A 15,326-nucleotide genomic window follows, 5' to 3' on the forward strand; every position below is an offset into this window, starting at 1 on the left:
AGGTGTTAAATGATTGTTCTTGATGGATGATAATGGAAGACAGGAGCGTGAAATCCTATATAAAGCTGAAAGCTGAGGTGAATTATTTTGAGGACATAAAATCACAATGACTATAATTGCTTTAAATTCAAGAATTTAAAATTATGCTTGTGTAAATACATGCTTACTTTTCTGTAGTAGAGTAGATTTCTGTACCCACCTTAAGTAATACATTTTCTTTCATTCCTTCGATTTTGTTCTCTTTCATAAAAAACAAATGCGCATACGTTGCATGTACATTGTACATTTTACACTGAACATTGTTATTGCAACTATTTGGGAGCGGTTTGCAAAGTATACATACAGCAATCTGGCCTAGGAGAGAAGTAAACACTTCAGAGTGTCCATACTGCCACAGTCTTAAAGACCGTGTAAGAGAGACTCTGATACTGTATATATAATGTACAATATTTAATATTCTGAACTAAATGTTCAGAAAACTACATTTACACACAGAAAATACTTTTTTCTGACTTTGTACTGATCACTTGGTGTCGCTCTTGGCCAGCAAAGTGAAAACCTGTCTCAGTTTTTCTGGGCTCCTCCTAGTTTGTAAAAGGACGTGCATAGAGACAAAGCTTTGCTACAGTAAGACGCGGAATTAATGTGTACCACAGACAGGCTGTTTTTCTAATCTCTGATTTCTTTTGCCTTTCATATTACGGTATTTTAGGATGGTATATTTTCCGTTTTTTACGTGTCTGGATTTTATGTGTCGGTGAACTGTGTAACAATGAATTTGTCTGACCAAACAGAATATTTGTGGATACAATTTCTGCTGCTGTTGTGCTGTCGGAGTCTGGTTTCGGAACAATTATCATATTCCATTTCAGAGGAGGTAAAACAGGGGACATTTGTTGGGAACCTAGCAAAGGATTTGAATCTCAATGTCAACGATCTGGAGTCGCGTAAGTTACACATTGTTTCAGGATCAAATAAGAAATATTTTGAGGTGGATCGAAAAACTGGCTTTCTCTACGTGAATGATAGAATCGACAGAGAAGAGCTCTGCCCTAATGTTATGACGTGTTCTTTTAATTTAGAGGTAATTGTTAACATGCCCTTGAATCTTTTTCGCATTGCAGTGAATGTTATAGATATAAACGACAATTCACCGCTGTTTCCTGTAAAATCGCAACATTTAAACATTACGGAATCTGCATTTCCCGGAGTGCGATTTCCACTGCGCAGCGCTATTGATCCAGATGTAGGGGGAAACTCCGTGAAAACATACAAGCTCAGTGCAAATGAGTACTTCTCCCTGGATGTACAAAGCGGTGCCGAGCAGAGGGTGTCTGCTGAGTTAGTGCTGCAAAAACCTTTAGACAGAGAGAAGCAGTCTGTGATCATGCTCACACTGACTGCTGTGGACGGAGGAAAACCACCCAGATCTGGGACCTTAGAAATCGTTGTAAACGTGTTGGATATCAATGACAACACTCCTGTGTTCAGCAGTGCCCTGTACAAAGTGAAAATTTTTGAAAATGCGCCATATGGGACATCGGTAATTACCTTAAATGCAACGGACTTGGATAACGGTTTAAATGGAGAAATAGTGTACACTTTTATTACCCACGAAAACAAAAACATACTGGATGCTTTCGCTATTAACCCCAACACTGGTGAAATAACGATCAAGGGGAATCTGGATTATGAAGAAAACAGTGCTTATGAAATTAGAGCTCAGGCTCAAGATAAAGGCCAGTCACCTTTGGCGACTCATTGTAAAGTGCTGGTTGAAATTATAGACATCAACGACAACGCTCCAGAAATAACTGTGACATCTCTTCTGGGCACAGTCAGAGAAGATGCTAATGTTGGCACAGTTATAGCCCTTATTACTGTTTTAGATAAAGATGCAGGCGAAAATGGAATTGTACATTGTAAAATATCTGGCTCTCTACCTTTTGTACTTCAGTCGTCCTATAAAAACTATTATTCTCTGGTAGTTGGCGGAGCGTTGGACAGAGAGAGTACTTCTCAATACAATGTCACAATCACAGCAACAGATGCAGGAACCCCAGCGCTCACCAGCACCACCGTTCTTACTGTATTTGTTTCAGATGTGAACGATAATGCGCCGCGCTTTTTAGAATCCGTGATTGAAGTGTACGTTAAAGAAAACAGTTCCCCTGGAGCTATTATATACACAATAACTGCTTTGGACCCAGACTTAAATGAGAATGCTCATGTAACTTACTCATTAATAGAGAGATCTTCCTTAGAGGTGCCAGTTTCAACGTTAATAAACGTGAACTCTGTTAGTGGTGATATATACAGTATGCAATCTCTTAATTATGAGGAAGTAAAGACTTTTTGGTTTCAAGTTCAGGCAACTGACTCAGGTGTCCCTTCACAAAGCAGTAACGCTACTGTCATCGTTTATGTCCTCGACGAAAATGACAACAGTCCTGGGATTCTCCCTCCTTATTCTGATCACGGCTCCGTAAATACCGAAAGCATTCCATTATCTGCTGAAGCGGGCTATTTTGTGGCCAAGATCAGGGCTGTAGACGCCGACTCTGGATATAACGCTTTGCTTTCTTTTCATATCATTGAACCCAAAATGAACGATCTGTTTAGAGTCAGTACCAGTAGCGGCGAAATAAGGACTAAACGACGTTTGACTGAAAATGACATGAAAACCCACCCACTGATAATTATGATCTCTGACAACGGAGAACCTCCTCTTTCTGCCACTGTGTCCCTTGATGTAGTAGCTGTCGACAGCACTTCTGCAATGCAATCGGAATACCGACATATACCCAAAAAGGAAGACCGCTTTTCCGATTTAAATCTTTATTTGTTGATTGCGATCATCTCTGTGACAGTTATATTTCTACTAAGTCTACTTAGTTTGATAGTAATAAAATGCCAAGGAGCAAAGGGCAGTTTCAACGGGTACAGCCCCCCTGTGATTACCACACGCCCGGACGGCAGCTGGGCCTATTCTAAAACTACGGAACAGTATGACGTGTGTTTCAGCTCGGATACACTAAAGAGTGACGTTATGGTTTTCAACGCACCTTTTCCTCTTCCTGATGGGGATCTGATCAGTATTGGTGGGACTGACTCCATTAAACGGAATCGAGAAATGCTTAACAGTGAGGTAAGCATGGGACACTCATATGACTTCTCTGATTCCGTGCCTTAGATGTGTAAGTCTATGAATTTTGTTTCATGAGAGCCTTTCTTCTGTTCTTATCTGAAAAAAAGAAGGAGCGTATAGGGAAATAAAGCTGAATAAAGTGAGGGAAAGAGCAAAATATATATTCATGTTTGAAGTGGATATGTGGAAGTCCTCAGTGATATTGAAGGCTGAGCCATTGGAAAGAGACATGGTGATCTATACCTTATCACAAGTACATTATTGCTGTAGTCTCGTTCCTGCATGCTAATCTTTATTCTGCTTCTACATCTATAATTTAGTTTTCGTACACTCAGTTTTGCTTACTTTTGTTGCTCATGTTCAATTCTGTGAAAACTTCTATACTTGTGGACCCATATGTGATCTGCAGCAAGACATTCTAACTTTAATGGTTAGTTTATTTTTTAAGAGAAGACATTGCTACAGTGGGTTTTTGAAAATTGTTCTATTAACCTCCCAGTAGGACACAGTGTCATTGTTTTTGTCCCATTTTGTTTACTGAAGGAATATATTGTCGTATATAGTGTGTAGATGTCTCATTATTTTGGAATATTAGAGGTGGTTTATAACTGTTGCTGCTACCCTTGGAATTACCAAAAAATAGCCTAATGTTTTTTGGGAAGAAAGTCAAAATCAGATCTGTTCATTTTGAGTACCAGTACTAGGAAAATAAAAACAAAATGTTGAGTGAACAAGACTTTAAAACATGCTCACAGATCATTTTGATTCCTGAAAGTCGAACATCACCATGTTTTTAGCTACACCTTGATGTGGTCATTTTCCAAATCAGAATTTCAGTGAGAATTCCAAGTTACTAAGAAAGGGAGACAATTTTTAAGATTTAAATCTGTATTTGCTCATCACCTTATCTCAGTGACAGTTGTATTTTATTTATGAGGTTTCTTATTTTACTAGTCATAAGGTATTGCTGTGATGATTGTTGTTTGAGTATGTACAGCCATCTATATACCCAGTTGAGAACTGGTCTATCTCTCAGTCTGCTCAGTAGTTTGAAACGTGTTTTAGTTCAGAGTCCTCGAAGTGTGAAATTTAACTGTTACCTACTTCTAATGGGGGAACTTTTTAACGTTAATGGAACTAATACCTGTAAACAAAATGGTGAAGCATTTTGTAATATCTGTAGAGACAGACAGAAGTAGCATTAATCATTCAGTGTTTGTAAAGTAAAATTACAAAGTTGATATTTAACTATTCTATAACTGTTTATAACTTTTTATTTCATTGCGGTAAATGGAAAAAAAATACAGCAAAACCAACAGAAATACAAAACATTGAAAGAAATTAATTTCACGAAAGAAAAACATGCAGGAAATCCACGCATAATTGTTATCCTCTTAGTCCTTTTGTTCTAAATTGTCATTAAATGTTCATTATATTTGTAAATATATTGTTTAGAAGCATTAAAACATTGTGCATGTAGCATCCAAAAACACAGGATTGTTCATATCAATACTGTTCATCTCCTGGGATAAGCCATGAAATCTTGTATAGAACATAGATAGTACCTTTACAGCAAAAAAATGTTAAACTCTTTGGACCTTTTGTTTGGCATTCATTATCATGATAATCATTATAATAACAACAGCTTTGAATGATTTAAAAATGCAGGAGTAATTGTTTAATTGTAGCATTTGATCAGTCAATTATGTTCCCTCACTAAAGGTGTGTCTTAATTATGTTATGTGCACAATGCAGCGCATTACTGTTGGTTTAAAAGAAGTTAAAACATTAAGGTGTCAATGATTTTCTAAAGCTTTATTTTCTTGAGTTTTCTGGAGAGTAGACTATAGACGAGGAACTGAAAGTTGTAGATGACAAATTCACATCATTTCAGCTGTTTTTTTCTAAATTATTTTGAAAGATTTCGTGAGAAATGCAAGTATGCATGCGGTTAATCTTTTCTTGAAAGACAGGTGTTTGAGTGAAATACTGTTGCGTTATAGCCGCAAAGGATCTGAAGGAAATGCTGTATTTTCCAAGGAAACTGTGGACGGCTTTGTTTTATTTAATCACACGATGTCGCTGTTGACCACAGAAGTGAAAACTGAATTTATACTTCCTGGACTCCGCCTCGTTTGTTAAAGAACATACAGCTCAGAGGGGGCTTTTGTTACAGCAATGTGCAGCAAAGATGACGGTTCTCTTATTCAGGATTTTTTAAAATAATGGGTGTGCTGTATCGTCATTTTCTACCTTTCGACCTAGCTGGATTGTTTAAATTGGCAAAGGAAAGTACAATAATGATTCTGTCTTACGAAAGAGATTTTTTGTGGATGTATTTGCTGGTGATGTTTTGTTGTTGCGATGTGGTTTCTGGACAAATATCTTATTCCATTTCGGAGGAGGTGAATCAGGGGACCTTTGTTGGAAATATAGCCAAGGATCTTAATCTGAATGTTCAGGAATTGGAGCCGCGTATGTTTCAACTCGTATCCGGATCCAAGAAGAAATATTTCGAGGTAAATTTAAAGACTGGTATTCTCAATGTGAAAGACAGAATTGACAGAGAGGAGCTGTGTCCTATTACTTTGACATGTTCTGTGAATTTAGAGGCTATTTTAGACATGCCCTTAACTATTTTTCGAGTGGAAGTGAATATTTTGGATATAAATGACAATTCACCATCATTTCCAGAGAAATCCCAGATTCTAAATATTACAGAGTCTGCTTTTCCTGGGGTGAAATTTCCATTGACTAGCGCCAATGACAGAGATGTGGGCAGTAACTCTGTAAAAACATACAAGCTCAGTCCAAATGAACACTTCTCCTTGGATGTACAGAGCGGTGGTGAGCAGAGTGTATCTGCTGAGTTAGTGCTGCAGAAAGCTTTAGACCGAGAGAAACAGCATGTGATCAATCTCTTGCTGACTGCTGTGGACGGAGGAAAACCACCCAGATCGGGAACCCTAGAGATCGTTATAAATGTGTTGGACATCAATGATAACACTCCAGTATTCAGCAATGCATTGTACAAAGTTCGAGTTTTTGAAAATGCGCCGTACGGGACATCGGTAATAACTGTGAATGCTACGGATTTAGATGGTGGTTTAAACGGTGAAATTGTGTACTCATTTATTAATCGTGGAGATGAAAATATATGGGAAAAGTTTTCCATTAATCCTAGTACTGGTGTAATTACAGTTAAGGGGAATCTAGATTATGAAGAAAGAAGTGCTTATGAAATTCGAGTTCAGGCTCAAGACAAAGGCCAGTCACCTTTAGCCACACATTGTAAGGTACTAGTTGAAATTATAGACAGTAATGATAACGCTCCAGAAATATCTGTGACGTCTCTTTGGAGCACAGTCAAAGAAGATGCTAATGTAGGTACAGTAATAGCTCTGATTACTGTTTCGGATAAGGATGCGGGGCAGAATGGAATTGTACATTGTAAAATATCTGGCTCTCTTCCTTTTAAACTTCAGTCATCTTATAAGAACTATTACTCATTAGTAGTAGGCGGACCCCTTGACCGAGAAAGCGTTTCTCAGTACAATGTCACTATCACTGCAGCGGATGATGGAACCCCGCCACTTTCCAGCATCAATGTTGTTGTTGTGCACGTTTCTGATGTAAACGACAACGCGCCACGCTTTTCGAAGCCATTTGTGGACGTGTATTTAAAAGAAAACAGTCCCATAGGAGCTGTTATATGTAGTATATCTGCATCTGATCCAGATTTAAGCGAGAACGCATTGATAACTTACAATTTATTAGAAAGTTCTTCTGTGGGAGTGCCAGTCTCCACTGTTGTAAGTGTGAACTCTGTTAGTGGTGATATTTACACCATGCGGTCGTTTGATTATGAGCAAGTGAAAACGTTCCAATTTCAAGTTCAAGCCACTGACTCTGGTGTCCCTCCACTAAGCAGCAACGTGACCGTGAACTTTTACATCCTTGACGAAAACGACAACAGTCCTGGGATTCTCCCTCCTTATTCTGATCACGGCTATGTTAATACCGAGAACATTCCGCTCTCTGCCGAAGCGGGCTACTTTGTGGCCAAGATAAGGGCTGTAGACGCCGACTCTGGTTACAATGCGCTACTTTCATATCACATTGTTGAACCGAAAAGGACGGATCTCTTCAGAATCAGTACCAGTACTGGGGAAATAAAAACAAAAAGACGCTTGACTGAAAATGACATGAAAACGCACCCGCTGGTAATTTTGATATCTGACAACGGAGAACCTTCTCTTTCTGCTACTGTGTCCATTGACGTCGTGGTCGTTGAAAGTAACTCTCAGATGCACTCTGATTTTCGACATTTACCTAAGAAGGAGGAGGGATTTTCGGATTTAAATATGTATTTGCTCATTGCAATTGTCTCAATATCTGTGATTTTTCTATTCAGTCTCCTTGGATTAATAGTCATAAAATGCCACAGAACAAACAACACTTTCGACGGATACAGCCCCCCAATGATCACCACGCACCCTGACGGCAGCTGGTCGTACACTAAAGCAACACAGCAGTATGACGTGTGTTTCAGTTCAGACACACTGAAGAGTGACGTCGTAGTTTTTAACGCACCTTTTGGACCTCCCGACGGGGAACTTATTAGTTTAAATGGAACTGACTCCATTAAACGGAATCCGGACAAGATTCATGGCACAGCGGTAAGGGCAATATTCAAATAAGACGAGTTCTTGTAATAAGGCAATGTTGAACCTTTTACTCCGTTGGGTGTAAGGATTTCTTCGATGGACTCGGCATACAGTAGTTACAAAAAAAAAAAAGGAAGGAACGAAGACAGCGTGTAGCAATAGTTAGTCATAAACGTATTCTTATCATCATCAATATAAAAGACATGGTACCGTGTGAAATTGTGAAATTCGTGTTTGAAAATGTATTAAATCAATCTGTAGCATTATAAGCGAATAAAAATGAAAGCAATTAACACAGGATCTTGTGCAGAGGCCAGCTAGAAACCAGACTTATCTAAGAAGGTACTGTGAAAATCTTAATCTGTATCTTTCATATCTCAGATATAATTATTACGTTGCAACACTAATTAAATTACACCTTATGTTTAGACATATTGTTTGAAATTATCTAGAACATTTTAAAACGAGCTAAACACCGAGAACTCGGAACGTTTCTTGATTGGAGTGACATACAATATTTAAGAGTAATGAGTTATAGAACGAATGTAAGGTATGTGACACGCAACCTCTGTCCCGCATTATACAGGAAAACATTTTAGTGTGTTTTCAAAGCGGAACTTTACAACGAGGTTTGTAATGGTTCTTGAGGTCTTTGTTTTCAATTGGTTTATTTTTCTCCTTCACGCCATTAACGTTAACAGAGGAAGAGATTCCTGAGACAAGGCCTACACGTAATAATGACGAAAGAAATTTGTAAATTACACACTTTTTATCTAATAAATGCATTCAAAGATGGAAAAAGATATCCAATATAGTGTTTAATTGGTTGCTTACTCGAGCAAGAAGGAGCAGAGTTTGTAAAGTCTTTTCTATATATCCTTACAAATACATTTTATTCTTAAATATTGTGCATTATAGTTTACATCTGTGGAAAAATCATTTTGATCTTTTTTTTATCTTTTTGAAGTGATGTGCCTATACATTCGCGGGTCAAAGGTGTAACTACTTTATTCTTTTCTAAATGTATTAGGTATTAGGATGATTGGAATACTGTAGTTGTGGATAGACTTGGTTGCAGTTTCTTTAGATTTAAAATTACATTTTAAATTATTTTTAATATAGCGCTTGGCTCAGTGGGGATGAGGTCCATTTGAATGGAGTTGTTTTCTAAATTTCCTGAAAAGAAAAATCACACGGTGTCGCTGTTGACTATCAAAGTAAAAAGGAAAATTGTTTTTTCTGGGCTCCACCTCATTTAAAATACTCACAGCCATGAAGAGCCTTTGTTACAGACAGATACAGAAAGGCTCTGCTGCTCCGAGGACTGTTCATTTTTTTGTAATCGATGGATGTTTTCTTTAAGTTCCAAATGCCCTGGATTGTATGATTAGATGAAGAATTACTCGACAATGAATTTACCGTCCAGAGAAAGGCCTTTGCGGATTCACGGTCTAATTTTGTTTTGCTGTTGGAATTTGGTTTCCGGACAAATATCATATTCCGTTTCCGAGGAAGTAGAACAGGGAGTCTCTGTCGGAAATATAGCTAAGGATTTGAATCTCAATGTTCATGAACTGGAGTCGCGAACGTTTCATATTGTTACGGGATTAAAGAAGAAGTATTTCGAGGTAAATTTAAAAACTGGTATTCTATATGTAAATGATAGAATCGACAGAGAGGAACTGTGTCCTGAAACTCCTACATGCTCCGTTAGCTTGGAAGCTATTATTAACATGCCTCTTAATCTCTATCGTGTTGAAGTAAATATTTTAGATGTTAATGATAACTCGCCATCTTTTCCCATGGCAGCACAACATTTAAATATTGCAGAGTCCGCGTTTCCAGGAGTAAGATTTCCCTTAGCTAGTGCATATGACGCAGATGTGGGTAGCAACTCTGTAAGTGCATATAAGCTTAGCCGAAACGAACACTTCACCTTGGATGTACAGAGCGGTGCTGAGCAGAGTGTGTCTGCAGAGTTAGTGCTGCAGAAAGCTTTAGACAGAGAGAAGGAGCCTGTGATACATCTCGTGCTGACTGCTGTGGATGGGGGAAAACCACCCAGATCAGGAACCCTGCAGATCATTGTAAACGTGATGGACATCAATGATAACACTCCGGTGTTTAGCAGCCCATTGTATAAAGTCAGTGTATTTGAAAATGTGCCACGTGGGGCATCGCTTATTAAGCTGAATGCAACAGATTTAGACGAAGGAGTAAATAGTGACATTGTCTACTCATTTATTATCCATGGTAATCAAAACATACTGGATATGTTTAGTATAAATTCTAGTACGGGGGAAATAACCCTTAGTGGCAATCTCGATTACGAAAAAAACAATGCTTTTGAAATTCGCGTTCAAGCTCAGGACAAAGGCCACACTCCGCTGGCAGCACATTGCAAATTGATAATAGAAGTCAAGGATATTAATGACAACGCCCCAGAAATTACCGTTACTTCTCTTTCCAGCACTGTCAAGGAAGATGCACGAGTAGGTACGACAGTCGCTCTAATTACTGTGTCAGATAAAGACGGAGGTAAAAACGGGATCGTTCGCTGTCAAATTTCTACTCCAGTTCCCTTTGAACTAAAGCCATCATATAAGAACTACTACTCCTTAATAGTTGGCGGGGCGCTTGACCGAGAAAGCGTCGCTGAATACAACGTTACTATCACAGCTATGGATGAAGGCAGCCCGCCTCTCTCCAGCACCAGTGTTGTTGCTATACTTGTTTCTGATGTAAATGACAATGCTCCTCGCTTTCCAGGACCGGTGCTTGAAGTGTATGTAAAGGAAAATAATCCTATTGGAGATAAAATATATACAGTATCAGCGTTTGATGCCGATTTAAATGAAAATGCCCAAGTAACCTATTCTTTATTGCACAGTTCTGCCAATGACGTTCCTGTTTCTACCGCCGTAAACCTGAACTCTGCAAGTGGCGATGTATACAGCTTGCAGTCTTTTAATTATGAAGAAGTGAAAACATTCCAATTTCAAGTCCGGGCTATGGATTCAGGTTTCCCTCCAAAGAGCAGTAACGTAACTATACGGGTTTTTATCCTTGACGAAAACGACAACAGTCCTGGGATTCTCCCTCCCTATTCTGATCACGGCTCCGTTAATACCGAGAACATTCCGCTTTCTGCTGAAGCCGGTTATTTTGTGGCCAAGATCAGGGCTGTAGACGCAGATTCTGGATATAACGCTCTGCTTTCTTTTCATATAATTGAACCCAAAGTGAACGATCTTTTTAGAATCAGTTCCAGTACCGGAGAAATAAAAACTAAACGACGTCTGAGTGAAAATGACTTGAAATTACACTCTCTGGTCATTTTAATTTCTGACAACGGAAAGCCGTCTCTTTCATCCACTTTGTCTCTAGATGTAACGGTGGTTGAAAGCACTACAGAGATGCAATCAGAACACAGACAACTGCAGAAAAAGAAAGACCATGTCTCAGACTTAAATCTGTACTTGATTATTGCAATGGTCTCCGTGTCATTTATATTTGTACTGACTGTCTTAATTTTAATAGTTATAAAATGCCAAAGATTAAATGACGGTTTCAACGGGTGCAGCGCCCCAGTGATCACCACTCATCCTGACGGCAGCTGGTCTTACTCTAAAACTACACAACAGTATGACGTGTGTTTCAGCTCAGACACACTGAAGAGTGACGTCGTGGTTCTTAATACGCCGTTTGGCCCTCCAGATGGGGAACTAATTAGTATTAACGGGAATGATACTTTTAAACGGAGTCAATCGACGTCACAAAATACGCAGGTAAGGCAGCGGTTTATTTAAGCGGTTTATTTTTATTTGTCCCTCAGATAAGGAACGTAGTAGTAGTTTTAATTTCTCTGACTTGTTTAAACGCAGCTACACGTCCCCGCAAAATAGTGATGTAAACTGCTGGTGTATATAATCTAATCTTTAAAACTGAAGGTGTTCTTTAGGTAATTATGTTTTTTTCGTGTTCGTATTTAATTTAGTTATATTTCAGGATCAAAATGTAAGATGCATTTAAGTCGTTTCCTTCCGATTGAAACACTAAAACATCTGGAAATGTTTCGCCAATGCAAGTGTATAATGCATTTTTAAAACTGCAAAACATTTCGCTGTAGATGCGGTTTAGCAGTCCAGGTTTCATCTCTTATCATCTCTTAAGTATTATCATCATTATTGCTGTTCACATCAGGGCAACAATAGTATCCTATTAGAGTAGAGTCCTATTAAGGGAAATCGAGGTCATGCTACAAGGTGTCCATCATTTCACATTCTTAATGTTTATAAAGTTCAATGTGTCTTGTTAAAGCAGATTTAAGGTATTATATCTCGAATGCACCTATTTGCTGTCTGTATCAAGATTATTTTTTTTTGTGGAAGTAGTCGTGAAATTGCACTATAAGGAGTGGGTGTACTACAATTTAATTGTTTTTAATTTGTCGTAGAAGAAAAAGAAAAAGAGTTGTGCTTGAGCTGAGTTGTGAAAAAGAGTTATGTAAACTCAAAGTGAGTTCTTGTTGGTATTTGTAATTTGATTCTCATCTGATACTGCATTTAAAATGTTCTATTTTTTATTTCATTCAAAAGTTGGGGTGTAAATATTATTTCTCAGGTGAACATAGAAAAAAAACAAAACGTTAAGTTGTGAAGGTTTTGAAAAATCTGTCTTGTATGTTCAAATTAAGAAGGAGAATGCAGTAGGGTATATATTCTGAGCACTTTGATATGGTGAAAGAGGGACACAGGAACGAGTTCACCTCGTCAAATTGTTTTTCTTTCACACAGTTAACTTTGTTTTGAAAATTAGTTTAACAACTGACAAAGGGGGGCTTGAACCTTCTATTTTGGTTTTAATACTTGCTTTGCCCCATATTTAAACGCAAGGTGTCGCTGTTCACCATAAAAGTAAGACACAAATACAACTATTCTGGGCTCCTCCTCGTGCTGGAAAGAAAAAAAAGACGCGCATAGTAATCACTTAAGCCTTTGTCAGTGTAAGACGCAGAATGACTGTGTTTCAGAGATGACTGCGGGTTTCTAGGGTTTGTTTTTCGTTTATTCAAGAATATAGAGGACTGTCTCTCATATGTGTATACAGCCTACAGACGTCCACAGCGATGAGTCGGCGAAACCAAAGAAGAGAAGCTTTATGGATTCCATTTGTGTTGTTTTGCTTCATGGACATTGCTTCCGCACAAATTATCTACTCCGTTTCAGAGGAGGAAAAACAGGGGGCCTTTGTTGGGAATATAGCTAAAGATTTAAATCTAAATGTCCGAGATTTGGAATCACGCTCGTTTCACATTGTCTCCGGATCCAGCAAGAAATATTTTGAGGTAAATCTAAAAACTGGCATTCTTTACGTGAACGAAAAGATAGATAGAGAGGAGCTGTGTGCAAACAGTGCGTCCTGCTCTGTAAACATAGAAGCTATTGTTAATATGCCTTTGAATCTTTATCGTGTCACTGTAAATATATTAGACATAAATGATAATTCGCCATCGTTTCCTGCAAAATCGCACTGTGTAAATATTTCCGAATATACATTTCTAGGAGACAGATTCCCACTGCCTAGAGCTCAGGATCCAGATGTGGGAAGTAACTCGGTAAAAACATATAAACTCAGTCCCAATGATCATTTCTCCTTGGATGTACAAAGCGGTAGTGAGCAAAGCGTGTCTGCTGAGTTGCTGCTGCAGAAAGCTTTAGACCGAGAGAAGCAGCCTGTGCTTCATCTTGTGCTGACTGCTGTGGACGGGGGAAAACCACCCTTGTCAGGTACTTTAGAGATCATTGTGCACGTGTTAGATGTCAATGATAACTCGCCCGTATTCAGCAAACAACTCCATAAAGCTCGCGTGTTAGAGAATTCACCATTCGGAACATCAGTAATAACCCTAAATGCTACAGATTTAGATGAAGGAATAAACGGAGACATAGTTTACTCATTTATTCGCCATGGAAATGAAAAGGCTTTGGACATTTTCGCTATTAATCCTGATACTGGCGAAATTACAGTCAAAGGGAACCTGGATTACGAGGAAAATAACGCGTTTGAGATCCATGCCCAGGCAAAGGACAAAGGCCATTCTCCTCGGTCTACTCACACTAAAGTCTTAATTGAAGTTATCGATATTAATGACAATGCTCCCGAAATATCTGTAACATCACTTCTTAGCACTGTGAAAGAAGATGCTGAAATAGGGACAGTGATTGCCTTACTTAATGTGGTTGATAAAGATGGTGGTAAAAATGGGAACGTACATTGTCGTATCGATGGCCTAGTTCCTTTTAAATTACAGTCATCCTATAATAATTATTACTCCTTAGTTGTTGGCGGAGAGCTGGACCGAGAGAGTATTTCTCAGTACAATGTCACCATCACAGCCACAGACGAAGGGACCCCGCCTCTCTCAGGCACTTGCATCATAACTGTGCACATTTCAGATGTGAACGATAATGCACCGAGCTTTCCGGAGCCTACGATTGAAGTGTACGTAAAGGAGAACAGTCCAGTAGGAGAAGTTATGTACACCTTGTCCGCTTTTGATCCGGATTTAAACGAAAATGCTCAGGTGACTTATAGCTTATTGACAGGTTCACCCAAGACTGTGCCCGTTTCTTCCGTTGTTAACTTGAACTCTGTCAGCGGAGATATCTACAGCATGCAGTCTTTTGATTACGAGGAATTGAAAAAGTTCCAGTTTCAAGTTCAAGCCACTGATTCCGGAGTCCCTCCACGAAGTAGTAATGTAACTGTAATAATTTTTGTCCTTGATGAAAATGACAACAGTCCTGGGATTCTCCCTCCTTATTCTCATCACGGCTCCGTTAGTACCGAGAACATTCCGTTTTCTGCTGAAGCCGGTTATTTCGTGGCCAAGATCAGGGCTGTAGACGCCGACTCTGGTTACAATGCGCTACTTTCTTATCACATCGTTGAACCGAAAAGGACCGATCTCTTCACAATCAGCACCAACACTGGAGAAATAAGAACTAAACGACGTTTGAATGAAAATGACTTGAAAACACATCCTTTGGCCATTTTGATTTCTGACCATGGACAGCCGTCCTTGTCGGCTACTGTGTCCCTTGATGTCATTCCTGTAGAAAATGGTGCTGAAATGCAAAGGGAATTCAAACAAATGTCTACAAAGGAGAACAGTTTTTCAGATTTGAATTTGTACTTACTCATAGCAATTGTTTCCGTGTCAGTTATATTCTTACTGACTCTCCTCAGTTTGATCATCATTAAATGCCACAGGAGAAATGACCGCTTCAGCAAGTTCAGTCGTCCCGTGATCACCGCGCACCCCGACGGCAGCTGGTCTTACTCTAAAACTACACAGCAGTATGACGTGTGTTTTAGCTCAGACACACTGAAGAGTGACGTTGTGGTTTTAAACACACCGTTTCCGCCTGTGGATGGGGAACTTATTAGCATTAACGGGGCGGATTCTATTAAACGGAACAAATCGATGTTGCAAAATATGGAGGTAA

The 15,326-nt window shown here is 38.9% G+C and overlaps 1 protein-coding gene across 20 annotated transcripts in view; it reads left to right on the forward strand.

Annotated features, from left to right (window-relative positions):
• Positions 1–15,326, forward strand: part of LOC148650533 (protocadherin alpha-C2-like) — a 167,020-nt gene that overhangs the window by 93,839 nt on the left and 57,855 nt on the right. The window contains exon 1 of one of the 20 annotated variants that reach the window (XM_088604470.1): positions 580–3,148. The exons of 16 other annotated variants lie outside the window; for them this stretch is intronic. In XM_088604470.1, the coding sequence (XP_088460596.1) occupies positions 773–3,148 (2,376 nt within the window). In that variant the 5' untranslated portion in view covers positions 580–772. Of the gene's footprint in view, positions 1–579; positions 3,149–5,677; positions 7,828–9,460; positions 11,604–13,176; positions 15,323–15,326 lie in introns of those variants that run through there. 3 more of the 20 variants (XM_088604478.1, XM_088604480.1, XM_088604479.1) reach the window with 3 other exon arrangements.

This window comes from Lepisosteus platostomus, chromosome 13 (assembly GCF_059453375.1).
Source record: "Lepisosteus platostomus isolate fLepPlt1 chromosome 13, fLepPlt1.hap1, whole genome shotgun sequence".
NCBI classification, from domain to species: Eukaryota; Metazoa; Chordata; class Actinopteri; order Semionotiformes; family Lepisosteidae; genus Lepisosteus; species Lepisosteus platostomus.